Raw genomic sequence first — 26,664 nt, 5'->3', positions numbered from 1 at the left:
GATGTAGTGTTTGTCCTAAAGAGAAAACGTTGTGCTTATTACTCAAACTTTAAAGAAAAAATTGAACTATTTTATTTGGAGGAAGAATAGGAAATACCTATCAGGAAGTTCCAGAGTTTTTCAGGTTTGAATTTTAAACAGCTAAATTGTGGCACTATTTCTTTTTTTTCAAGTGGAGAGTGAGGAAAGAAGCTATGATGGGACTTGCACAGATATACAAGAAATATTCGTTACAGTCAGAAGCAGGAAAAGAAGCTGCAAAACAGATATCATGGATCAAAGATAAACTTCTGCATATATATTATCAAAACAGTATTGATGACCGGTAAGCCAGACTTTTGGAAGCTGGATATTTTTTGGACAGGAGTGATAAGTTCTCAATTTGTTTTTCCTCTAAGTTTAAGTGTTGGCAAGATACTCATTCTGTATGTTTTGAAGAAATATATAATCTTCTGTGGCTACAGTCAAATTTTCATAAAATCGTAGAATGGAAAGGACCTTAAAGATCATTTAGTTCCAGCCCCCTGCCATGGGCAGAGTAGCCAACCACTAGATCAGGCTGCCCATGGCTCCATCCAACTTGGCTTGAATGCCTCCAAGGATGGGGCATCCACAACTTCTTTGAGCAACCTCTTCCAATGCCTCATCACTTTTGGAGTAAAGAATTTCTTCCTTACATCTAACCTAAATTTCCCCTCTTTCAGTTGAAACCCTTTGACCCTTTCCCTGTCAGTATTTGACAGCATAAAAACCTGACCCCCCTGCTACTTATAAGTTCCCTTCAAGTGCTGGAGGGACCCAATGAAGTCTCCCCAGAGCCTTCTCTTCTGAGAACTAAAGAAGACCAGCTTCCCCAGCTTTTCTTTATAGGAGAGGTGCTCCAGCCCTTTTACCATCTTCCTGGCCCTCCTCTGGCTCCACAGTGGGAGCTAGTTTGCCTTGACTAATCAACAGGATCTTGTTGGCTTTGGAGATGGATTTTGTTCTTCGTAGGATAATCAAATACAAATAACATTGCAAACCTATACAAGGCTTTCTAAAAAATTGTAATCTCCAGAAATGTCATCTGCAAAATTAGCAATTATTTCATTAATACCATGAAGATAGGAGGAATTGTCTTGAACATCAGATCCTCATTCACAGTTTAAGAAAATTTCAAGATCTTTTAAAACTAGCTGAGCTTGGATTTTGACCACTTGATCTCATTGGAAGACTCTAGTAATGTAAGCTTGCACATAAGGATGAGGATTTTGTTCTCACTTCCAGATTAAATGTACATGATTGCAACATGGGTGTGGTTTTCTTTCTTCTCACAGTCTTTTTGGACAGACCCAAAGTTTGTTTCCTTCTGTCTTTAAATAAGGATGTTCTGTGTTGTAGAAGGAACTTTCATTAATTTCCATGTGAATGTACTTGGAATTCCACTATAAAAGCAACAGAAATGAGATTAACTTTTCCCTTTGTGAAAGGGCTGGGGAGAGGTAGGGGAAAAGCCAAGACTAGTATCTGAGTTCTCCTTCTGGGCTTTGTGATAATGTCTAATAATCAAGATGATTTTTATTTCTATTTTAAGCCCCTTATATTGCATCAACTCAAGAGCAGACCATGAAACTAATCCTTTAGGCTGATCATTGAGACATCCTTTGATTTTTATCTAGATGTATATAACTGATTTTGATAATGTCAGCTAATAAATGTTCTGCTAATATCAATATTACGATTTCCTTAGATGTCTTGTTGTTGAGAGATGAGTTTTATTGAAAGTTAAGTGGCCTCGCCTTGAGGCTTTTGAATCATAATATGCCACAACTTATTTCTAGAGAATTTCTGAATGAACTTATTAACAATTTGAGGTCAATTTCTTGCTTTCAGATTACTTGTTGAACGCATTTTTGCTCAGTACATGGTTCCTCACAACTTGGAAACAAATGAACGAATGAAATGTTTGTATTACCTTTATGCAACACTGGATTCAAATGCTGTGAAGTATGTCCTATTTTTTTTAAACTATTTTTTTTACTTAATGCAACATAATTTTTAATACAGTTGTTATTGTAAATTAGTTCTAAATTGTTATGACTAGCCTAAGCCAGTATACAAAAGCAGTTGACAAACTATTAGTATTGCTACATTACATTTACAGTGTGCTCCCTCAAGTGAGAGTCTGAAAAAACAGTGGTTTTTAAGGTGTGGTGCATTTTAACCATAGACAATTTAAAAAATAGTGCCAAAGAGCTGCCAAGAAGCTTGTGTGCATGTCAGTCCTTTTATGTCTGGAAAGAGATAACATAGATTAGTGGCATTTACTAGCACTAGATCTTATCTGACAACTTTGGAATTAATACAATCCTCACTTTAGCAGCCAAGATATGACGTAAGAGTGGGAAGAAATTGCTTGCTTGCCTCTTCTTACATTTGCATTTTACTTACAATTACGTTTAGAGAAGACAATTATTTGCCCTCTCCAACTTAAAATTGTGAATTAAACTAATTACAGTTCTGCTACTTTAATGTTCGCTGTTTGATTGAATTTCCTTGATTATTTTTTTACTTCATTTTTCATTTCGTAGTACCCAGCTGCTTGAAAATTAAATGTATTTCTTCACATATGGGAGATTAAGTCATAAAATGGCTAAAAAGCAGCTACAGCGTTGAAGTACTGAGTGTTTGGATGCTGCATTTTTGGTATAATGTAGTCAAAAATACTACAATGTTGTAATACCGAAATTAAAAACAGAGTATTAAAAAGTTACTGCTGTAGTAATTTCTGGTAGGGGCTAAACTAAAAGTGGAATGGGATTTTTTCAGTACTTGATATTTCAGACAACAAATAGCTTCTGAATTCTACGGTTTTCATATGCTGCAACATGTATTTGAAAGATGCAGTATATTCAGTTAAATGGGACTGACTTTTCCTTTTGGATTCTACAAGTTTTTAAATCAAAATGGTGATTTACTTTCTTTTTTTTTTTAAAGATGACTTATTTTTCCTGGGAAGCATGCTAATTTTCAGTTTTGTAGACTCTCTCTAATGCATCCCTTACAAGTCTAATCATGTCTGCTTTTCACAGTTTTGGACACCTAATAGGTGCTTTCTGGGAACAGTTTTGATGATTAAAATCTTAAATATCTACTTTAGCATGCTTCTTTGAATGTTTTTAGAAGAGTGACTTTAGTCTTGTACAAATAAGTTCTTTACAAGGCAGATATCAGTTATTACACACTTCTAAAGGCAGTGCAGCTAAATGTTTGAAATCATTCCTTGTTCCAGTATAATACGGTTAATTAAATTTTCCATGTTATTCTTTTACAGTTTGCTCACACAGTGGTAAAATTTTGGGTGACAAGCACCTTCCTGAGTCTGACACTGAGAAAAATGTGAAGGCTCTTGTTAGACAGTGATGCTTTTTAATGAATAGGATACTTAAAAAACTTTCTCCTTCTCTTTTCCATCTTTGATTTTTCTGTTCTCTCTTTTTAAAAAAATTTTTAGAGCATTGAATGAAATGTGGAAATGTCAGAATCTGCTACGACATCAAGTAAAAGATTTGGTTGACCTAATAAAACAACCAAAAGTAAGTTTCATTTGTCTTTATTCCACAGTGAATATGTTTTAGTTAAAAATATAACCTGTTTCAATTACATTAATGCCAATGTTCCTCAAGATCATTTTTAATGACAGAAAATATTTTGACTGTTAGACTACGCTTGCAGTAAGAAATCTGCCCCTTGTCAGTAGGAGTGAAGAGAGAGGTGTTTGTAAGAAATTCTTTAAAAATTGTGCCAAAGATTTGATGCTGAAATACGTGCTGCCAGTATTTGAGTTACATCTGCCAGGATTGTTCTGGCTCCTGAAAGAGGAAAAAAATTGCATAATTTTTGACTACCAACTTGAGCAATTAAGAAAATGTATCTGAAATTTATGTAACTCAGTAACAATTAAGAAATGTATTTTATCCCAATAGGTTGGTTGTTCCTCTTCTCTCTTGTAAACTTCTTAAATGCTATGTTGGAAATGTTAGACTACACTGGAAATCTTTGTTTAGAAATTTGCTCAGTAGGAAAAATAAACAGTCCTAGAAGGTTTAGAATATTCTCAAGGTAAATTGTAGATTTGCTTTACTTGTATGTGCACATTCTCATTTGAAAAAAAGATGGAATTCTGGGACTGATTTAGAATGTGAGCATAGCAACTTTAAAAGTTTTTTAATTCAAGGCTCTTAAAAATAAAATTTAAAAAAATTGAAGTGTTGCTGTGCTCATATTCGTATCTTCCAGTATTTTTATATTCTCTATGTGTATTTACTAAAACATAATTGCACTTCTATGGCTGAATTATCAATTTGCTGAAATTAACTGAACAGGATGAGAGGGTAGCTGTGGGTAGCTGTGTTTACACAAGTGTAGTTGGATTATTTAGTGTCTACTTGGATGTACTACTGGCTTGAACATAGGAGACCTATCAAAATCATACTGCTTCAGTCATTTTGTAGTTTAGCTGATTGCAGTGAAATTATGATTTTGACTGAATGCATTTAAAACATGCTATAACGTTGCATTGAACTCTAAAAGCAGCAAATGCTAATAGAGTAACACTTTCTCATATTTAAGTGATAACTAAAATAATTTCAATCTACATTTTTATATTTTTAGTATAATTTACATCAACTTAGGTGTAGTCCTAAAGCTGAGTTTGCTTAATATTTCCTGCATTTCAACTGAAAGTATTAGGGGCAAGAACACAGTGCTGAGTGATGGAATATTGCTGAATTTGGTTTGTTGTCAATTAACAATTTTAATTATTGATTCTGATATTCAGAAATAAAAGCAAACAAACAAACTCTTAGTGAAACCCCCTTAGGCTCCCCATCAAACACTTCTCTTTCCAGCTTCATGGTCTCCAGTCTCCTTGCTGCATGCTATGGTAGATGTAGCAGTTCCTTTTGCTGCTCACTTCTACTGCTCTGCTGTGGGGGCGTCCACTGGCTGCAGTTCCTTTTGACTCAGTCATACCTTCTCCTTGTTTCTCCTTTCCACCCCTGCTCTGGCAACTCTTACCCTTCCACCTGTTCTCCTCTCACGTTTTTCTGCTCCTGCTCAGATCTCTTCTGCCCTGCTGTCCTTCCTGCCCAAAGGTTTCTCATCCCTAGCAGCTACCACCCTTTCCTTAATATTTTTCCACGTTGGTACTGCGGGCTCCTCTGACCAATTTTGGCAGATGGATTGGTTTTGTTGAGTGTGGAGCTGGCTGAAACCTGCTGTGTCTGGCACTGGCAGGCACTCAGTTTATTCTGCCTAGGTCATTCCTGTAGCCCTTTGCCAATTATGCCCAATAAAGATGTTCAGCTGGTTGTAGTAAAACTTCTTTTATTTATTTATTTATTTATTTATTATTTTAATGGAAATTGTCATTCAGAAATCTAGCAACTCTTTTATTCCACAAAACAAAACTGAATGAACTAGCAGTTGTTCAGAAGATAACTTAATGTTACCATACATAAATTTTTCACTTTGGTCTGATTTCTACCTTTATTAGTTACAATACCTTAATTGTTGACTTTTCTCCATGTGGCAAGTGTACATACTGGAAGAGCTCTGAAACATCCTGTGGTAGGACAAGAAACAGTGTAAAAAATGGCCAACGGGGAATTCTGAGTAGATAATAGGGAGGAAAAGAAATAAGACTCTGAGGATGAAAAAATATGGGAACAATTTGTTCATAGAGGCTGTGAAGTCTCCATATTTGTAAATACTTAAAAAGACAGCAAGGTGAGGCCTGGTGCAAAACCTAATCTAAGTTGGCCTTGCTTTGAGTAGGCACTTCAACCAGGTGACCTACAGTTGTTCCTTCCAACCTAAATTATTCTGTGATTATGGGTCTTTGAATTTTCCAGTCCACTGTTTGTTTTGTTTTTTTTTCCAACCATGAAAATCATTTTGATGTCTAATCAAACTCTTCAGGTTTTTCCTTCCCCGCCCCCTGAGGCTTTTTTCTTTTATTGCCCACTGCTTTCCCCAGTCCCCAGTGCAAGCTCTATTGTTTAACACACATGATTGAGGAGACTGAAAGTGTTATGATCAACAGAAATTAGAAGTTTCCTTACTTTTTCTATTCTAATACAGAACAGACATCAATCCTGTCTTTTTCTGGAGAACAAAGGCATATGTCAGACCTCTTCTAATTTTCTCCTCTAGAAACGATACAGTTGAATTTCCTTGCCCACATATGGGAAAGTGGGTGAATACTGTTGTGTCTCTATTAGAAGAATAAGCTTCATTTGCTGCAGATATACTGCTGGTCTGATGCTTCTGTATCATGAATGCAAGGATGTGTAGATAACATGCCACAGTAGATCTTCTAAGAAGAAATGTTTCTTGATCATCAATCTGTCATTATTCAGTAGGTTATACTTCTAGAAGTTAAAAGAATCCTTCTGACTTAGGCTGTCTTGTATTTGGATGAATGATCTGTATTTTGTGCAATGTAAAGCCTGTTTTAATGAGAGTCAGAGAACCAACTCAGTACTGGAAGATCAGATAATCAGAGGAACTCCACAATAAAGGGTGGTGGTTTTCCTCTTTTCTGATTTGCAAGAGGAGCACATTTTAGAGTTTCTGTATCAGGAGAAATGAGTTTCTGGGGTTTCCTCTGCCACCATCTATTTCTAGTCTGAATGTGCCTGTTCAGCTCTGAGATGGAAAAACCCCAAAAACAACAGCATTCTTCTGATGCTTAGAAGTGACAGGAAATTCTCTACAAATATTTAATGCCTGGAAGGGCGTCCATGTCATAAGACAGAGGTAATATTCACTGGTAACACTGCTGATCTTAATCTTGTGCTCTATTTTCTGTGGCCTTCCAGTATTTGAAGGGAGCATAGTAACAGAAGGGGGTACAACTGTTTACAAGGGTGGATATTGATAGGACAAAGGGGAATGGTTTTAAACTGAGACAAGGAAGGTTTAGGTTAGATATTAGGAGGAAGTTTTTCACACAGAGGCTGGTGACGCACTGGAACAGGTTGCCCAAGGAGGTTGTGGATGCCCCATCCCTGAAGGCATTCAAGGCCAGGCTGGATGTGGCTCTGGTCAGCCTGGTCTGGTGGTTGGTGACCCTGAAGATGACAGGGGGCTTGAAACTCGATGACCACTGTGGTCCTTTTCAACCCTGGCCATTCTATGATTCTAGGGTTTTTGTTATACTTCAATCTTTCCAAGATTGACACAGTCCTCAAACATTACGAGAGTTACTACAAATTACCTGATCAATTATTATTTATCTGCAATAATGCTGGAATTCAAAAGCCTGTTTTCTTTTGAAGTACTTGATTTTCTTCAGAACAGAAATTTCCTTTGGAGATTTAAAAAATACTTTTTCTGGTAATAGACACTTTAATTTGTTAGCCCAAGTTATTGTAATAAATAGGAGCTGCGTTACCTCCAAAGCTGACTGGCTTATTTGAACCATTTGAAATCTATATTAAATTTCACTAAGAAAATAGAAATTGGATATCCCTGGATTTGACTTTCACGTCTGTCTTGATGGTTTCCCCTCTGCTCTGTAGTAATTTTAAGTCTTCCATAAGAAAATGCTAGTGTGTTGCGACACTGCTGCTTAGTGATGACATGAAGCTGATGAAAAGAGCCACCATCAGTCTTCATTTACCTCATTTTAAGTGCTTTGATACAAAGAGTTTTTTGTCTTTGTCTTTGTTGCCTTTGTTTTTGTTTGTAATTTTTAGGCTTGTCTGTTCTAAAGGAAGTTCTCTAAAAGACAGCTCTAGCAGTGGTGGTTGCTAAGCGCTATTCTTTTTAATATTAAATACTTTTCCGTGAAAAATCTTAGAGAGTGGCTGTGTTCCCATTAAAATGATAGTCCTCTGAGAACAAATTAAGTAGTTTTAGCCCTTGATAGATACTACTTACATATATTTATGAATACTTCTGCAGATTTAGTAATCTGTGCCACTAAGAATGCTCTTTTAGAAGTCACTGGACAAAAGAGTGGTTTGCTTTATGGTTTGGAAACTGATAAACTCTTGTCTCTATTGCTATAAGCTTGAATTTTCATTCAGACTCCAATTCTTACCCTTGTTAAGATTTCAGAGTTACTTGAAAATGCTCATTACATAGCAGTGAAATATTTCTGTTTGTTTATTGTTGCTAATTTCATTTTCACGCAGAAATATATTATTTAAAAATTTTACTTATGTTTTTCTTGTTTGACTTGCAGACAGATGCCAGCAGTAAAGCTATATTCTCAAAAGTGATGGTAATAACAAGTAAGTCAATTGAAGTATTTATTGTAAGCAGCATTACATACTGTAGAAAGCATTCTTGAAGCTTATCACTTGACATTTTGGCTACTTTTCTAACTGTTGTAGATTAATTTTAAATGTAGGTGACGTGGTGTTATTGTGTCCTTTAACATTTATTATCACCTGATGTTGATTAACCTACTAAATTACATATTGCCTTAACCTGTTTTTGAGGTCTGATTACTGTAAGTGTTGTTGGGAGAAAGAAAAAGAGTTTGGGTTTTGATAATTGGGGAGGCACTTTGGAAATGGAATAACTTCTGTAAAACTTAAGCTCTTGGGGGAAATGAGGGAGAAAGCAGGAGAACAAAAAAGCAGTGCTTTTTTTTTCTTTTTTTTTTCTCCTCCAGCTTGCTGTGCCAATAATGTTACAACCAGTGAGAAAAAGTTAATTTACAATTCTCAAATTTTGGTTTTAAAAAAAACTGTAAGAAGAAAAAAGCTAACTGTTCTTTTGGCCAAAAAACAAAAAGGGCAGTCTGAATCATGCTGCTTTGTTGGCCATGTCCAAAATCCTTTTTTCTTCTTTTTTTAATTATTTTTATATATAAATATAAAAGCTGATCAGTTTGTAATAGTTCTAATTGCTGTAGTTCTTTATTTCATTTTCAAGAATAATTAAAAAACCATATATTAAAACAAATATTTAGTAGAATTTGTTTTGAACTAGTGATCCTATAGTTGTATGCTATTTTCTATGTCAACTTTGCTTAACATCTACTGTACCAAAATCATGAAGCATTTGAAGTAGTATACAAATACATTTTGTCAATAAATTGTCTTTTTAAAATATGAAATGTAAATATAAGATTAATACATGGCTTAAGAAATGCATTTTGTAGTGTTGATTAAAACATAAGTCATTGTGAAGTTTAGATTTAAGGGGGAGTAATTTAGCAAAAATGCCCTTTTGGGGTTTTTTGCTTGTTTTATCAACTTATCTGTATATAAAGTGTACTTCTCTGTGGATTATAGGCTTTACTTTGTTGCTGTGGTTAGTTCCAGCTGTTACTAAGGTGACCAAGTGCACTTGCTCAAGGTACACTGTGTTCATATGGGATGACTGTTAGCAAAAGCAAAAAGGGAAAACAAGTGAAGGGTGAAGAAATGGACAGAGGTCTATGGGTATAGAAATCTTTGAAAATTGGTGTCCTCGTAGATATATCTGCACATTAAGATGCTTTGTTGCTTTTTCTTCTCTTTTTGGTTAACTTAAATGAACGCAGAAATTCTGTTGGTGATATGTTTCAAACTTGTGTAACTTACAGTCCTAATATTTATTAAAATAAATAGTAATTTCTCTTGCATGCTTTAAGGAAACCTGCCTGATCCGGGGAAAGCTCAAGATTTCATGAAGAAATTCACACAAGTTCTAGAAGATGATGAAAAAATAAGAAGTCAATTAGAAATGCTTGTTAGTCCAACATGTTCATGCAAACAGGCTGAGGGATGTGTGGTAAGAATAGCTCTTAGCATACCTTACTGTTTTGAGAAATAAATTGGTTATAAACATAAGTGAAACTTCTGTTGCAGAGGGAAATTACAAAGAAGTTGGGCAACCCAAAACAACCAACAAATCCTTTCTTGGAGATGATTAAGTTTCTTCTTGAGAGAATTGCTCCTGTGCACATTGATACTGAATCCATCAGGTAATTTTGTGAGCACGTTGTGGACTGCAGATCACATAATTTGAAATTAGAATTTCTAATTTTGCCTTTAAGCACAAGCAATAATGGAATCACTATGGGAAGGGAATTTTTACAGCCTACTGGCCAGCTGTATTTTCTTGTTTTTTCCTTGCTAAGGGATTTTTGTCTCCCCATTCAGAGTGTAACTACACAATTGTTTGTCATTCATCACAGCTGGGATAAACTGTCAGCAAAAAATGGATTTATTACTCATGGGGGAAGTTTGGTTTGCAATTGACTGCCTTATTTAAAAGGAAATTTCTGTCCATGGCAATTGAAAAACTTGATTAAAAATTTTCATCCAGAATATTAGCTCATAGTACCACAGACTGAGTAATTTAACTGAGGAAGCAGAGGTGATGGTGAAGAGGCACCAAGTATTTAAGCAGAAGTAAGCCAATGAAATTATGATAGTGAAAAAAATAATTGTTGAAATAATTATTTAACAGATATATTTGAGATAAGTTGTACTGTTTTTTAGAGAAAACTAGTTCTAAATACTGGTAAATTCCTATCTGCTAATTCCATCTGCAGTAACTGACTTTTAAGTACCTGAGTTTTTCAGTTTGTTCTTGTCATGTATGCAGTGTAATGGTGCTGTTGAGATTTCATTTAAAAAAATCTTTCAGAAACACCACTTTTTTTTTATCTTGGATAAAGTACAGCTAGATTTTTGCTTTCAAATTTGAAAGTGCATTAAAATGCATCACAAAAGTAATATGAAATGTATGTTTAAGTAATATCCAAATGTGGTAAGCTGTAGTGTTTGTTTCACTGTGTACATGCTGACTGACTCTCAAGAAGAGAAGGGGAATAAGTTTATTTAAAAAAAATAAAAGAAAGAAAAGAAAAAAAGAAAAACAGATATTTTTAGTTTTGCTACAGAGTTGGTCTTTCTTTGTAAATTTTTTCACTTAGTTTTTTTCTTCATTTTTGAGACTGTCAGATTGTTTTGTTTTCCTACAGCTAGTTATTTTTGTCCTGTTAGGTGCATAAAAAAATGAGAGCCTTAGTAGGAGATCTATTTCATGGTTTGCTCACAGTGATTATAAATATCCCTTACAGAATTTACTGAAGAAGTTTTCTGAATGTTGTTCAGTCCTTTGCAAGGAAGTTGCCTTACAGCACTCACTCACAGGAGCATTTGGATAATTGCCATTTACCTTCCTAGGGTACAGTGTAAGAAAAAACAAACATTATTGTCAAGGAGAAATGTGCAGGAGATAAGTCTGTCCAATTTCTCATCAATTTCGTGAACAGCTGTTTAATAGTTGTTTACCTACTACTGTTATTGATGGTTACTGTGCATAAGTTGTTAAGTATCCATAAGAACTAGTAAACTCATCATAATTCTTACCTGAATTTGTTACTTTAATGCTCAAATTGTTTGCTTACTTGGATCATCATTCCAGAGTAATTTATATATACTGATTAAGTCAGGATAAATGTTTGTTTTTTCTTTTTTTACCTTAATGCTTAATGGGAGATGAGGACAGGTGGATAATTTATGTAGCTGACTTGCATTTACTTTATAATAGGCTTATATTTTATGAGTCTTAAGTTTATTAAATAAAATGTGCATCTTGAACTTATGAAAGCAGTCAAACAGAATAGAGTTGCAGTAAATGCAAGGCTTTTGTTTTTCTCTTCAGTGCTCTTATCAAGCAAGTAAACAAATCTATAGATGGAACAGCTGATGATGAAGATGAGGGTGTGCCAACTGACCAAGCAATCAGAGCAGGTCTTGAGCTGCTTAAGGCAAGTGTATTCTTGGTTGTCCATAAGCATATGAAAACTTTCTGTAATAATTATATTAAAATAACTTTGCAATTAGTAATTTAGTCTTAAGAATTATACTACTGTTACTATATTTTACTATATTTTTACTAATCTTTCTTGAGGCTCAGTTAATATAGCAAACCCTACCCAACTTGAACCTCCCTCTTGCAACTTGAGGCCGTTCCCTTTAGTCTTACTGCTTATTATGCAGCAGAAGAGGCCGACCCCCACTTCAGCATAACCTCCTTTCAGACAGTTGTATAGACCAATAAGGTCTCCCCTGAGCCTCCTCCAGACTGAACATTCCCAGCTCCTTCAGCTGTTCCTCATAAGGCTTGTGCTCCAGACCCCTCACAGATTTGTTGCCCTTCTTTGGACATGGTTCAGGGCCTCAATGTCTTTCTCGTAGTGAGGAGCTCAAAACTGAATGCACTACTTGAGGTGCAGCCTCATCAGAGCTGTGTGCAGTAGAATGATCGCCCCCCTGTCCCACCTCTGTCCCAAGCCTGTAGCATTGCTTGGTGTTGTTGTGGCCAAAGTGCAGGGCCCAGCACTTGGTCTTGTTGAACTTCATCCCTTTGGCCTCAGTGCAGAAATCCAGTCTGTCCAGATCTCTCTGTAGTGCCTTCCTACCCTCAGGCAGATTGACACTTCTTGCCAGCTTGGTATCCTCTGCAGACTTACCAAACGTGCTCTAAATTCCCTCATCTAGAAATTGTTTGTCTGAAGACCAGCTTCTGCTTTAACCCAGTACTTGGTAATATAGGTGTAGCCTCTGAAATGTATATGCTTACAGCAGCAGGAGAGGAAATAACAGACTGTGAAATGCAGTAAAACTGATAAGATCATGTATAAAGACATTTAAGAGATGCTTAAAAAAAAAAAAAAGGAAGAAGAGGAGAAATGTTATATGTCAGAAACAGGCAGCATAGTAGAAATATTGCAAGATAGTAGCCAAAAACTGACACTTGATGGAGCATTCTGGCTAAGTGGATCTTTATGAAAAATAATAACGTTTTTTTTTGTTGTTGTTGTTTTGTTTTTTGTTTTTTGACAGGTACTTTCATTTACACATCCTATCTCATTTCATTCAGCTGAAACTTTTGAATCTCTTCTGGCTTGCTTGAAAATGGATGATGAAAAAGTGGCAGAAGCTGCATTACAAATTTTCAAAAATACAGGAAGCAAAATTGAAGAAGACTTTCCTCATATAAGATCGTAAGTTGTATATATTGTTGTGGGTAGTGTTTTTAATTACATGGGATTATAGACCTTCTCATTCTAACTTTGGATGGTATGGTTTATACTGCATTCTTTTGGAAGAAGGTATTACTTCAGATAAAACAGGAAAGATTTAAATGACTTTAATGTAAAGTAACTATGTAGAAGTGTAGAAGTGAAATATATGCAAAGAAGTGCTAGCTGGTAATACTATAATTTGTATAATTGCCCTTCAGAATCACTTAGACTTTTTTCTAAATTAAGTATATAGCAATATAAAAATGTTCTTTGCTATTTAATATCTACAGAGTGATGAGGATGTGCAGACTAAAGCATTTAGTAGCTTATGCTTCTATAATAAAAATATTTGTCAGTTTTCTTAAATGAATACTTGTATTACCTTGTATGCAGAGGTAAAATGTTTATTTTGCCACATGAGATTTTATCAATAGAAGCCACTATGGTGGTCCCTTTCTTTGAGAAAACTGCCAAAACCAGGACAAATAGAATTTTTACTGAGATGTTATGTTCTATATATGTATGTAGGTGGTTTTGGTTAGTTTTTGAAGATATCCTTTTTTGAGGAGTTGTGTTGTTTTTTTTTTTTCCTTCTTTTTTTTAAGTGCTTTGCTTCCAGTGTTGCATCATAAAGCCAAAAAAGGACCTCCTCGTCAAGCCAAGTATGCTATTCACTGCATCAATGCAATATTTTCTAGCAAAGAAACACAGTTTGCACAGATATTTGAGGTAAAAATGAAAATGTTTCTTTTTATTTATCTTTTACAGTACATATTTGTAAATTAAGAGGTACAGTGGCAATTCATATGGCAAATTAGTTATACCAAACCTGCAGAAGGTATTTTTCCCCTTCTCTCGCTCCCTTTGATCTAACACAGTTTGATGTAAAAATGGTAGTAGATGATGATTTGATTTTTTTAATTTTTTATTTTTAGAATCTGATGATCCATCATGATACTGGAACAGGTTACCTAGAGAAGTTATGGATGCCCTCCTCCCTAGAGCTGTTGAAGGCCAGGTTGAATGGGGCCTTGAGCAGCCTGATGGTAGTGGGTAGTGTCCCTGCCCATGACAGGGAGCCTGGAACTAGTTAATCTTCAGTCTTCAGAGGGTTCCTTCTATGATCATGTTTAGGTTTTGTTTTTTTTTTTAATAGGCTATAGAGTAAAACTCAATTGTAAACTGTTCTTGGGAAGAGGAGTTATACAGCACCCCTCAGTGCTTTTGGGATTGACCCAGAGCAGTCAGATGGTTACAGAAGCTATGAAATACTGAATTATGGTAGAGATTACTAATATAGATGTCATAGTTAAATCTGCAGATGTTCTTTCTAATTAATACTCATCACCTTGAGAGGTGAATCAATCCACTACTGAAATTACCATCTTGAAATATATTATGCTCATCTCTTCAATAGGAAATTACTTTTTTAAATTCATTTGTATTCAATCAGTTCAGGTTGGCTACCATTTCTTACACCATCCATTTTGTCTTTTTCTTCTTGACTTTTGTTCTTTCAATTTATAGGAGATCTGTTGGTTAACATGACTTAGATATTTAGATTTTAAAAAAAATTATACTTCTGAAATAGGAATGTCTCTTCCCTCACCCCTTATCTGAATAAGACATAGATTATATAATTAATACTTTAATTTGTTGCCTTTGTTTTAGCCACTGCATAAAAGTCTGGATCCAAGCAATTTTGAGCATCTCATTACACCACTGGTTACTATTGGCCATATAGCCATGCTAGCACCTGATCAGTTTGCTGCCCCTTTGAAATCTTTGGTTGCCACTTTTATTGTTAAAGATTTGCTAATGAATGACAGGGTAAGTATTTTTAAAACTTTGTTCTAAGATTCTCCTTCTCCTGTTGTAGGATACTCATCAAATGGATGTGATCTTTTGCTCCTACTCTTTGTAGATGGTTATGCTTGGATTTCCACGTGTACTGTGTGACCCAATTGAGTACTCACAGTACAAGAAAGGATGGAGTACTTATTTAGTACTGATTTGATAGTCTTTAAAAGGAAAAAGAAAAAAAAAAAGTGTATACACAGCATTTGAGATTACTCATGTCTGGCCTCTTTTTAAAAGTAGGAATATTGATACTGAGTTCAGTCTCTCCTGTCTTAAGTGAGCAAGTTGTATTTCTTACTTTTAAGGAAGTATTGTGTTGGCTTTAGGTAGTAAGCTTTCTTGAAGGAGCTGCAGAGATGAAGTGTGATGTACTGACTTCAACCCCTTTCTCTCTCTCCCTGCACTGTTCAGTTGGGGTGGATGCAAGAGGATAGAATATTTAGGATTGAAGTTGAACTTCGAAGAAGCAGAATTGTAGGAAGGAGGTGGTTTTGATTTGCTTTTGTTTCTCAGTGCCCAACTCTGATTTTTAGTTGGCAGTAAATTAAATTAATCTTCCCAAAGCCAAGTCGTTTTGCCTATGATGATAATTGATGAGTGATCTCCTTATCCTATCTCAATGCACAAACTGTTCTGTCAGATTTTCTCCCTATCCTGCTGAGGAGGAGAAATAAGAGAACCAAGAGAGGGGCTGGGTAGGCACCTGGCAGCCAGCCGAGGTTAAACCACTACAGTATGGTGCATTTGACTCTTAATGTTAATCTGCATGAGACTTCTTTATTGATGGTGATCACAAAGTGAAAAAATAACTTGTCAGCTGTTGTCAGCTATGTTTAGGGAGAAATTTACTGTCTAAAATTATGCTTGTGAGATTCCAGTCCACTGGATATGAAAAATAAAAATTACTTTCAAAGCGGTACCTATTACATTCTGAAGTAGTAAGATTCAGGTAATAACGAGACAACAAAAATAATTTTACAAGAGATACATTTGCTAGTATTTGAATAGCGAGACAAGAACCGTACCCCACTTCTGTAGTGGTTACTTCTATAAAATACATAAGGCATAGAGCTAACCAGTTAGTGCTGCTGTATTGCTTTCAGAAGCAAACAGAAAAAAGAGATTACAGCAGGTTTCACTGAGGAGTAACAGTAGTGTAACAAAATCTAACATTTTTAGCTTCCAGGAAAAAAGACGACAAAACTTTGGGTCCCAGATGAAGAAGTGTCTCCTGAAACACTTGTCAAAGTAAGTAGCATTTTCTGTAATTGATAAAGATAATAAAATTAAATGTCTGTGTTCCTACCGCTATCAACTCTATTTCCTTGTCACCTTTATTAAAGTAAAAAGGAGAACCTATTTCTAAATTAATGGCTTCGTAAGATAAAACATCTTAAGATTGATAGAAGAAAATATTTTGATTTTGGGAGCATTTTCTTTTATAAAATGAATGCAGTAAATATACACATCATTGACATTTCACTGTCATTTATTATATCCTTATGTAAGCATTGCACATGAAATCCATTCCAGATGTTAAAACAAATGAAGTTAGTTTGTTTTATTTTCCTGTTCAGCAGGAATTAAACATCATAAAGACATTTTCCCCTTTTTTCTTTCTTTTGAATTTTTAGGACATTTCAATAGACTCTTAGTGATGTTTTGGAATATGGAAAAAGTTGTTTTTGAATTTGCATTCTTCTCAAATGAGTACATGTGTTACATAGTATGTAGAAGAGTAATGTGCATTAAAGAAAATATTCTTTTTTTACCTGTGCTTAAAAATGTAATCTGAATCTTGTTCTTTCTCTGATATAAATTTATTATTGCCGTTTCCATTCTTGCTGGTAGTTCTTTTTTCACTCAAACAGACTTAGTCTCTACAGCATATGTCTTTTGTTTTTAAATGTCCTTCCTTCAGATCAGGGAGAGTTTGTAGTTTATCATCATGCATCTTTCTAACTACAGAAGATATGCTTCATATCGTGCTGTTTTCAAGTTAATTAGAGCAGTTATTTAATTTCCAATTCCTTTTGAATAAAGTTGCTCAGATGATCTTAAGAGACTCTGCTTTCTCTATTGAAGTTGTTAAACTCTTTGCACCTTAATGCTTCCTGGTCTGCTAGTTTAGTAAGTTCCTTGGTTTCCAACTTGGTACCAAAATAATTACTGGAAACCAGTTCTGTTTGGAGCTGCTTTCTTAGCTTTTTACTCATTCAGCTACAGCAAAGATGTTTTTCCTATGCATGCAATGCTGTAGTTACGTAGTAGACTCCAAAACCTGCTGGTTTAAAATAGACATGGTTTCACTCCAGTGATTGTGTGTCACTTGGCATAGTCAGTGTTGCTTGATATATTCATTTTTGAAGAGATTTTGGAGCTTTAAAATGTGCTTTTTGTTGGTAAAACTTTTCATACAGCTTGGCTATTTGGAAGTGAAATTGGCTTATAGGAAATCCTTGAGCAACTTGGAGTTGAAGCCAAGCTCAAAAACTGCAAAAAGCATTTGTTGTCAAGTGAAAACAGGTTATTGTGAACACTGATCTGCAAATTTAATTAACATTTTTTACCACTGCAAAACCTATATTTGATGAAGAGTGCAGGCCACACCATTAGTTTAGAAATGGATCTGTGACTGTATTTTCACTGGTTTTAAAAGCCTTTCTCCCCTCTTGTAATGTAATAGTGTAATACATCTAATGACTGTCTTAAAGCTAGCAAGATTAATTATGAATATTTCAGTGTGCCATGCAGCTAGATTGAGTCTTACATAGTAGCAGTAATATTTCTTGTTTCTGTCTATATATCCTACAGTGTTAGGTTTCTGTTTCTCTAGCTGTGTTTTATGTAGGCAGTTTTCCATTTTTTGTTACTATGCTAACCTTGAAGTTCTGTGATATTTCTGTGGTATTTGTGGCTCTCAAGACTTGAGTAGAAGAAATTTGAGTAACCTGTTGTAGATGTACATGGATGTAGTAAGGAGACTGTTTCCAGGATTGTTTTCGAGGATTACTAGAAGGGATGGGAGCCCATTATGTTATTATAGTAGAGGTAATGATGGTAACTTAGATGAGAGAAAAAGGCTATAATTTACTGTTGATTTGTTTGTTAATTTTCATTTTTAAAGGTTAATGTTTATTTGCTGCTGATTGTTTATGTAAAGCTAGTTATTAATTTCAGTTCCCTTAGATGACAGCCAGTGATATATCATTTCTGGAGAAAAAAAGTGATCATGTACTCTTGTTTTTGATTGCACTTAAAATACACCTAATTCATGTTGTGCTGTCGTATGTGGTGGTAAGGAGTAATTTGTGACTTCTCATGCTGCATATAATCAAAGCCTTAACTTCTGATATCAGAGAATTCTAGTCTCATAGAACATAAAGTGAAACAAGAGATTCAGAGTAGATATAAGGAAGGAACTGTTCAGAGTTGGGCAGGTTGCCAAGAGGCTGTGCAATCTCCATTCTTGGAGGATTTCAACACCAAAATGAGTGAAACTAACTTCATAGTTGATCTTCCTTTTAGATTGGACTGGGGATAATCTGAAATTCCTTCCACCCTGAATTATTTTTGATGGTTATCCTATTTGGCTGCAAAAATAAAATTTAAAACATGGAGGTGGTGCAAACTCATGTTCAGGTAGCTTGATGCAGTGGGTAAGGTTTTTCATGTCCCCTACTAATTAATTTTATTGGAATATTTAATTCTGAAGCATTGTTGTAATGTTGTCAAAACATCATTAACAGCAGCAGAGAAATAAGGAACAGAGAGGAAAGATAAGAAAATTCTGAAGGACTTGGGTTTAGGACTTGCTATGTGATTGCATGACTTGAGTAGCAGGCTTCTTGAAAACTAGGGGGAAGGAACTGTGGAGAGGAAGGGAGAAGCAAAGATTAAAATAAAAATTGGTTGGGAGCTGACCAGAGATGCAGGAGCACAAGACAGCATGTGGCTGTTCCCTGACTAAATTTGTATGCGCAGTAGTCTGGTGTTAATGAAGTTATGCAGTTCTAGGTGTGAAGATTCATATACATGCTTACTTGAAGACCACATAGAACTGTAATGTTTCTGTCTTCACAACAAATGGGAGACAGTAATGATACAGGTACTGATTGTAACATGAAGTAATTAAATAGATAGACTGCCAAAACTGCTGCTGCTATTATTGTCATCATCATCATCTTCTAGTGGATAACTACAAACTGCTTCAGGGATACCTGAATACCAATTGAGGGATAGGGCAGGACTGAATTTCATTTCTGTTCCACAAATTTGATTTGTGATTTTACTTCTTGATAGCCTGCCTCCTGCTGGTGTTCCCAATATACTTAATTCTGTTGGTGGAATAGGTGGGCTGTGTTGCTAAAAATAAACTTGTAAAAATAACAGTGACAGAATTTAGAGATCTGAAGGGACCACTGTGTTCAGTCATGAGGGAGGTCATATTATGAACTTCATTCAGTAATATTTTGAATATTAAGTTGATAGAACTTTGTCTTTCAGGGAAAAAGGAATTCTAAGTAACTATGTATAATCACACATTAAAAGAGAGTGATTGGATTGAGCATGTAGTAGGTTCCTTCCAGTGCTAGCTTTGTATTTAGTTTTTTTATATTTATGTTTAGATTTTGTAGAGCTCTTGAATTTTATGTTCTGGATTTCTCTCCAGCCCTCCCACCTCCCAAGAATGTCTACTTGTTTTAGATGAACACTTTCATTTTGCTGTAAGAAAATATTCCTCTTTCTGTTTTCATTACTGTCTCTAGTCTCATACAGAAGGAAAACTAAAGACAGAGAGATTCAGATAATAAATTTAATCTCCAAATTCATGTTTTACTTTCACTAAAGAAATTAGAAATTATTCAGTGTTTCATGATAGCTGCTAGATTCTGCATACTTTTAGAAGCTTGCCTCAAAAGACTCAGTATTTCCATTGGCAAAGGACAAGTTATCTTAAGTAACAGGCTTTGAGACTTTTCTTTAAATAGCTAAGAAAGAAATATTCTTTTCTGGAGCCAGTTATCTTAATGCAGGTTAATACTGTACTGATCGAAATGTAAATTAGAAACCACTTTGTAGACATTTCTTAAATAATTTCATATTCAAATATAACATACGTAAGGACTTCGTAGGGATTATTAAAGCATACGAATTCTGTGAGCATAGAAATGTTTCACATTTAGATCCAATAATATTTTCTTAAGTATACATAGTTTGCCGATCACAAATGTTTGGTAGATGTAAGGTCAATTAAGACAATGTTTTCACAGGACAGAATGTGATTGTGTAGCGAAAGAAACTGCCAGAACTTTAACTAAATGTCGTATTACTTCAATTTGCTGTAATTAATGTCAAAGATTGTCAGTTTCTAATTTTTATCTTCATTTTTATCTGCCTAGTTGTCTTTCAGTAGTGGGCACAGTATTTTAAATGATGTTTTGCAGTCTTATCAAACATATATTCTTAGTAAAAAGCACTTGAGAAAACACTAGTTAAACTGATAGATTATTTTAAATAGTTATGATGTTATAATATGTCTATAATATATATAATAGTGGGTACATTATGTTTATGAATGTCTTATATACGAAATATTTTATCCTTATTTTCCAAATGAGACACATGATGTGACTTGACATTTGCATATCAAAATCTTTCAGATTCAGGCCATCAAGATGATGGTTCGATGGTTGCTAGGAATGAAGAACAATCACAGTAAATCAGGAACGTCTACTCTAAGATTGCTAACAACAATATTACACAGTGATGGAGATTTGACAGAGCAGGGGAAAATTAGGTATGTAACAAATGGTAACATTTTGATGTCTTTGGTAATGCAATAGGTAAAGTACATGAATTTTAGTCAAAGTAATACTTAACTGTTCTGTTACTGTATAAGAATCTTTATATGATTTGTTTTTTAAGAACTCAATGATAAGCTTGGCTGAATTCCTGCAGAAGTTTGCTGAGTCGTAGTTTATTTTAACACCCTAGATACAGCTGTATTTTAATGTCTTTTTCTGTTTTATCTTCTTTAAACAGCTGTTACTCAGACTGCAAAAATAAACTTACTCTGTACCACTGAAAATGGGTTTTAAATTTTTTTGTGTCACTTATTGTTGCCGATGTACCAGTTGTTGTGTGTGGTCAAAATCCATAAACAACCTTTCTCATAAAACACATTTGCCAGCGTACTGCCAATGTATTGTTTTCAGCATGTTGCCAGAAACCAGGTGGGAATAGCTAGTACAGGCACTTCTGTTTGAAGGCAGACTTTATTCCCTGGAGGTCTCTGAAAGTGAAATAAAGTTGGAAATATGTAAAGAAGATTAATTCTCAATAAATAATTTCTCTTTTAGCTGGCTGTTAGACAATTTATTTGTTTCACTGCTGATTTTCTTGATCCTCTGCTGTAGAAGTGACAAGTTTTCAGACATTATTGTTTTCCAAATATTGAAAACTTGTGTCTGCAGAAGCTGTTAAATGCATGCGTGGATTGTGCCAGTAAGAGTAAAAAGATTTTAATTTTGGGGCAGAGTTAAATGTTGTACAGCCATCTGCAAATTTAAGCCTATGTTGTGTGTGTAAAGCTGACACTCATCTTTGTAGTAATGTGTGGGCTTTCTTAAAATTTCTCATAAATAGTTGTTTTATCGTTTTTACGTACATCATATTACATCATATTTTACATTTATCGTATTACATTCTGTAAAATGACCATCTGTGGCAGTTACAAGGGAACTAAGTAACACGTAGCTTTTCAGCATAACTGTTTGGAGCTCATTGGCTTATCCAGTCCAGTAGCTTTGTGAAAAGGGGTCCAAGATAACTGATTATTACAGAGTGGTCCATTCTGACAAACATGAGATCATGCAAAAATGGCAGGAGACCAGTATGAATGAACAAAGGCTCCTGTAAAAACCTTGTAAGTAGGTTACCTACTTCCTAGGTAACCTAGGAAGAATACAGAGGTGCTGTCTGAGCAAGTGGGGACAACATTAGGATAGTCAAAGCCCATCTGGAATTAAATCTGCCGAGGGATGTCAAAGACAACAAGGAGGGCTTGTAAATAGGTGACAAAAGGAAGACTAGGGAAGGTATGCACCCACTGCTGAATGGGACAAGAGGCTTGATGATGCAGGATGTGGAAAGGCTGGGGTATTGAATGTTGTCTTTGTCTCAGCCTTTACTAGCAAAACCAGCCTCAGGAATCAGAATCATAGGATTGCTCAGGTTGGGAATGACATTAAAGATCATCAAGTCCAACTGCAACCTGAATTACTACCCTAACTCTAACAACCCACTGCTAAATCATGTCCCTGAGCACAACATCCAAACGGTTTTTAAACACATCCAGGGATGGTGACTCAACCACCTGCCCGGAAGCCCTATTCCAGTCTCAGGCTCTAGAGAACAGGGGTATGTCTGGAGAAAACTAAAGCCAACTCTTGGTGGAATAGAACCAGTCAGGGTTATAACTTAAGCCACCCAGACAAACATTAAGTCCATGACCCTTTATCAGAAGACCCTAAAAACTTGACTGTAGGCCAGTCAGACTCACCTTCATCCTTAGAGAGTGGAGCGATTAATTCTAGAAACCATTTCCAGGTACTTGAAAGTCATCAAAAGTAGTTAGCTTGGATTTAACAATAGGAAGTCATGCTTGACCAACTTGATAATGCTTTTCAACACTTGTGTCCTTTAATGATGACGGAATCGACTGCACCCTCAGCAAATTTGCTGACGACACCAAGCTGAGTGGTGTGGTCGACACAGAGGAAGGAAGGGATGACATTCAGAGGGACCTCGAGAGGCTAGAAAAGTGGGCCTGGGTGAACCTGATGAGGTTCTGCACGGCAAAGTGCAGAGTTTTGCACTGGGGCTGGAGGAATCCCAGGCATCCATACAGACTGGAAGGAGCAGTTCTTGAGAGCAGCCCTGTGAAGAAGGACCTGGGGGTCTTGATAGATAAAAAGCTTAACATGAGCCAGCAGTGTGCCCTTGCGGCTAGGAAGGCAAATGGTATCCTGGGCTCTATCAAAAGAGGGGTGGCCAGCAGGGATAGGGAGGTGATTGTCCCCCTCTACTCTGCTCTTGTGAGGCTCCATCTGGAGTACTGTGTCCAAGTGTGGAGCTCCCAGTACAAAAAAGACAGGGAGCTGTTGGAGAGGGTCCAGAGGAGAGCCACAAAGATGATCAGGGGACTGGAGCACCTCCCCTATGAAGACAGGCTAAGGGAGCTGGGCTTGTTCAGCCTGGAGAAAAGAAGGCTATGGGGTGACCTCATTGCAGGCTTTCAGTACCTAAAGAGCCTACAAACAGGAGGGGAATCAACTATTTGAAAGGGTAGATAACAGCAGGACGAGGGGAAATGATTTTAAGTTGAGGGAGGGGAGATTTAGGTTTGACATCAGGAGGAAATTCTTTACAGAGAGAGTGGTAAGGTACTGGAACAGGCTGTCCAGAGAGGTTGTGGATGCCCCATCCCTGGAGGTGTTCAAGGCCAGATTGGATGGAGCCCTGGGCAGCCTGGTCTAGTATTAAATGGGGAGGTTGGTGGCCCTGCCTGTGGCAGGGGGGTTGGAGCATCATGATCCTTGAGGTCCCTTCCAACCCTGTGATTCTGTGATTAAGATCCTCATAAAGAAGCTGATGAAGCATGGGCTGGATGAGTAGATAATGAGATGAACTTAAAACTGTCTGAATGGTCAAGTCCAAAACATGGTAATCAATGGCACAAAGTCTTAGTCTGGTGTACTTAAGAGGTCAGTCTCTTTAACACGTTCCTTAATGGTCTGGGTTATGAGACAGTGTACCTTTAGCAAGTTTGCTGGTGGCACAAAACTGAGAGAAGTGGCTGATATGCCAGAGAGACGTGATGCCGTCTAGAAAGATGGAAACAGGGCTGGATAGATATGCTGACAGGAACCTCACGAAGTTCAACAGTGGGAATTGCAAAGTCCTGCACTTGGGAAGGAATAATCCCATGTACCAGTACATACTGGGAGCTGCCTAGCTGGAAAGCAGAAAGGGGCCTGCGAGTCATGTCCAGTTGAACATGAGCCAGCTGTGTGCCTTGATGGCAAGAAAGGCAGTCAGCATAATGGGCTTCAGTCGGTGGAGTGTTGCCAGCAAGCTGGGGAAGATCATTTTTCTCTACACTGGCACCGCTGAGGCCTCACCTAGGGTTCTGTGTTCAGAACAGTGCCAGGACTAGAGACAGTGAGCATGAACTGAAACACAGGAGGTTCTGTTTGAGCATAAGAACATTTTTTCCTATTGCGTAGGTGTCTGACCACTGGCACGTGTTGCTCAAAGAGGTGGTGGAGTCTCCCTCATTGAAGATAGTCAAAAGCTGCCTAGATATGCTCTAGGCAACCTACTGGCTGTCCCTGCTTTAGCAGCCATGTTTGGCTAGCTGACCTGTAGTGGTTCCATCTAACCACAGCTATTCTGTGATGCCCGGTATTGCACTTTCAAAAGTTCCAACATGCAAGGAACACAGTTCTGCATTGGGTCTACTTTTGTTAGCTATAGTACTTGTGCTAAAAAGTAACTTCATAAACTGAAGCAGGGAAAATGATGCTTCAGGCACATTAGTTCTACACAGAGCTTCTTGATATCTGGCTGACACTTCCAGACCTTTATGCCTTATCCTTTGAAAATGCAATGGCAGCATGTGTTGGATTTCTGAGATGGAAATCTGATGCTTCTTTCAGATTACTGTAGGCTTTGAAAAGAGAAAAACTCCATGCAGTGCAGAATCTTGCCTTCTGAACTACTAAATCTGCTGCTGTTCTGTGTAGAGTCAATATTTGTGTTTGTGGCTTGCATTTGTCTTTTAAATAATAATGTGTAATTTGCTAAAGATAATTGAATTACATGAAAGTGGCTGGGTTCAGGACACATTTGACCTCTTGTAGGCTGAAAGTCATGTTGTAATCACTGTTATTGTCATTCACTTTGGTGTTATAAAGTGTTCTAATCTTATTGTTCCACATCATTAGAAGGTTGAACTAAAGATTCTGGAACAAGTATTTCTTAATCAACCATACAAATGATTCAGATCTCAACTCTTTAAATCTACACAGCTATACTTTTTCAGTGACCATGTGAAGGTATGGGATTTATTAAATTTCAAAGCATGATTCAGTGTAGAGTATGGTGTGAAGACAAGGACTTGCTTGGAAAAGAAACAAATGAATCCTGTCTCTTCATCTTTCTCATTTTGACATAGAGAGATTGTTGACTTTGTTGAATTGCTTTTAATTACTTTGAAATGTTAACACAGGTAAATTAAATTCACTGGTGTCAGGAATAGTTTGTTTAATATTGAATTTTGTCAATAAACACTATCTCAGTGGTGGTTTCCAGGATTTATTTTTGATTTATTTATTAATTACGAACACTTCTATAAGTTCAAAATTCAATATGATATCAATTCTTCTATTTCTGATTAGTAAAAATAGCCAAGCTGGATATTACATGTCTTATTTGTAGAAGAATTTTAATCTATAATGAGCATAAAGTAAGAGCATTGGAGGATGCTAGCAGTTACCCAAAGAATTTATACCAAATATGAACCTGCATTGAGACTTTTGGAAAGGCAGTCTGTATTTTTCCTTACTGAAGCTTACCAGGGAAAAAAATTATGTTAATCAATTAGAATTAAGCTTTTAGAATTTCATGGTATATAATAATAACCTGCTATGCCATCTGACACACAACATTGTCAGAGAGTCTTTTTTGAAGAAACATTTTATTCTGTGGGAAATGAAAGATGCTTACAAAATTGGGCACTGGTATTTATACCCTGTGGAGGAAAAGGAAAATCTTAACTATCAGTTTGTGAAGTGAGAGGTGATTATACACTAGATGTATTGAAGACACATTTATTTGGGTTAGCTTTGTGCATCCCAACACAGTATTTTGCACTTGATAACATCTTTCTGTGTGATTGCATTTCTGTTCTGATTTCAAACATCTGGTCTTCAACAACAATAATAGCACTCAGAAAATAAATGTCCAGGTCCCCCTGGACTCTTAGGGAGTTTCTGATATGACAAGGGCATCTGTAGTGTTAATTTTCAAAATGCCAAGAAGTAATTGAAAACAATAGATACATCAGACTGAAATTTTAATTTCTGCTTTAAATTGTGTATGTTGGGACAGTACAGATTGGAAAGTGTTTGGTTAAGACCATTTGATAAAAGATAAATCCTTTATTTAGGGTTTCATTTTAGTGTAATTCTCCTGGGTAATAGGATAGATCTGATCTTCATCTTTAATCATAAAAATACGTAACTGTCACTGTTCCTCCTTCCTGCAGCATGCTCACGTGCTTACAGGTATTTCTGGGATACAGGAACATGTTGGATATACTCCACAAAATTTTAGCCAACTTGTACGTGAAATATCTTTTGATTCAGTTTTCAGAATTAAATGCAATTGCTGCCAAAGCTAAGGAACACTGAAAGTTCTAAATTTCATTTCTTTGGCTCTTTCATTCTGTACCACTAAGTTATTTTCAGTTGTCACTGGTGTACAAAAATTAAGGTTTTTTTGGATTCACTTATCAGAGTAGATGCAACTTATCACAGTAGATGCAACTTAAAATGAAATTTAGTATTTGAGGATTAAATGTTAATCTTCCTGTTCTGTTTGAAATGTAGTGTAGTATTGTCCTCCGCTCATCATCTATTTGATTTTTCCATAAAATACTGAGGTGTTTATAAGATCTGATTAGATAACATGAAAGTTTAAGCTCTTCAGGTATT

At 36.1% G+C, this 26,664-nt stretch overlaps 1 protein-coding gene across 1 annotated transcript in view; it reads left to right on the top strand.

Annotated features, from left to right (window-relative positions):
- Positions 1–26,664, top strand: part of PDS5B (PDS5 cohesin associated factor B) — a 47,268-nt gene that overhangs the window by 4,898 nt on the left and 15,706 nt on the right. Inside the window, 12 exon segments of the mRNA XM_019612202.2 lie at positions 174–325; positions 1,873–1,986; positions 3,494–3,575; positions 8,234–8,282; positions 9,635–9,774; positions 9,852–9,967; positions 11,659–11,764; positions 12,843–13,003; positions 13,630–13,753; positions 14,696–14,854; positions 16,064–16,132; positions 20,548–20,684. Of these exon segments, the coding sequence (XP_019467747.1) occupies positions 174–325; positions 1,873–1,986; positions 3,494–3,575; positions 8,234–8,282; positions 9,635–9,774; positions 9,852–9,967; positions 11,659–11,764; positions 12,843–13,003; positions 13,630–13,753; positions 14,696–14,854; positions 16,064–16,132; positions 20,548–20,684 (1,409 nt within the window).

Source organism: Meleagris gallopavo, chromosome 1 (genome assembly GCF_000146605.3).
Source record: "Meleagris gallopavo isolate NT-WF06-2002-E0010 breed Aviagen turkey brand Nicholas breeding stock chromosome 1, Turkey_5.1, whole genome shotgun sequence".
NCBI lineage: Eukaryota > Metazoa > Chordata > Aves > Galliformes > Phasianidae > Meleagris > Meleagris gallopavo.
The sequence above is the reverse complement of the archived record's forward strand: the minus strand, read 5'-3'. Positions and strand labels throughout refer to the sequence as shown.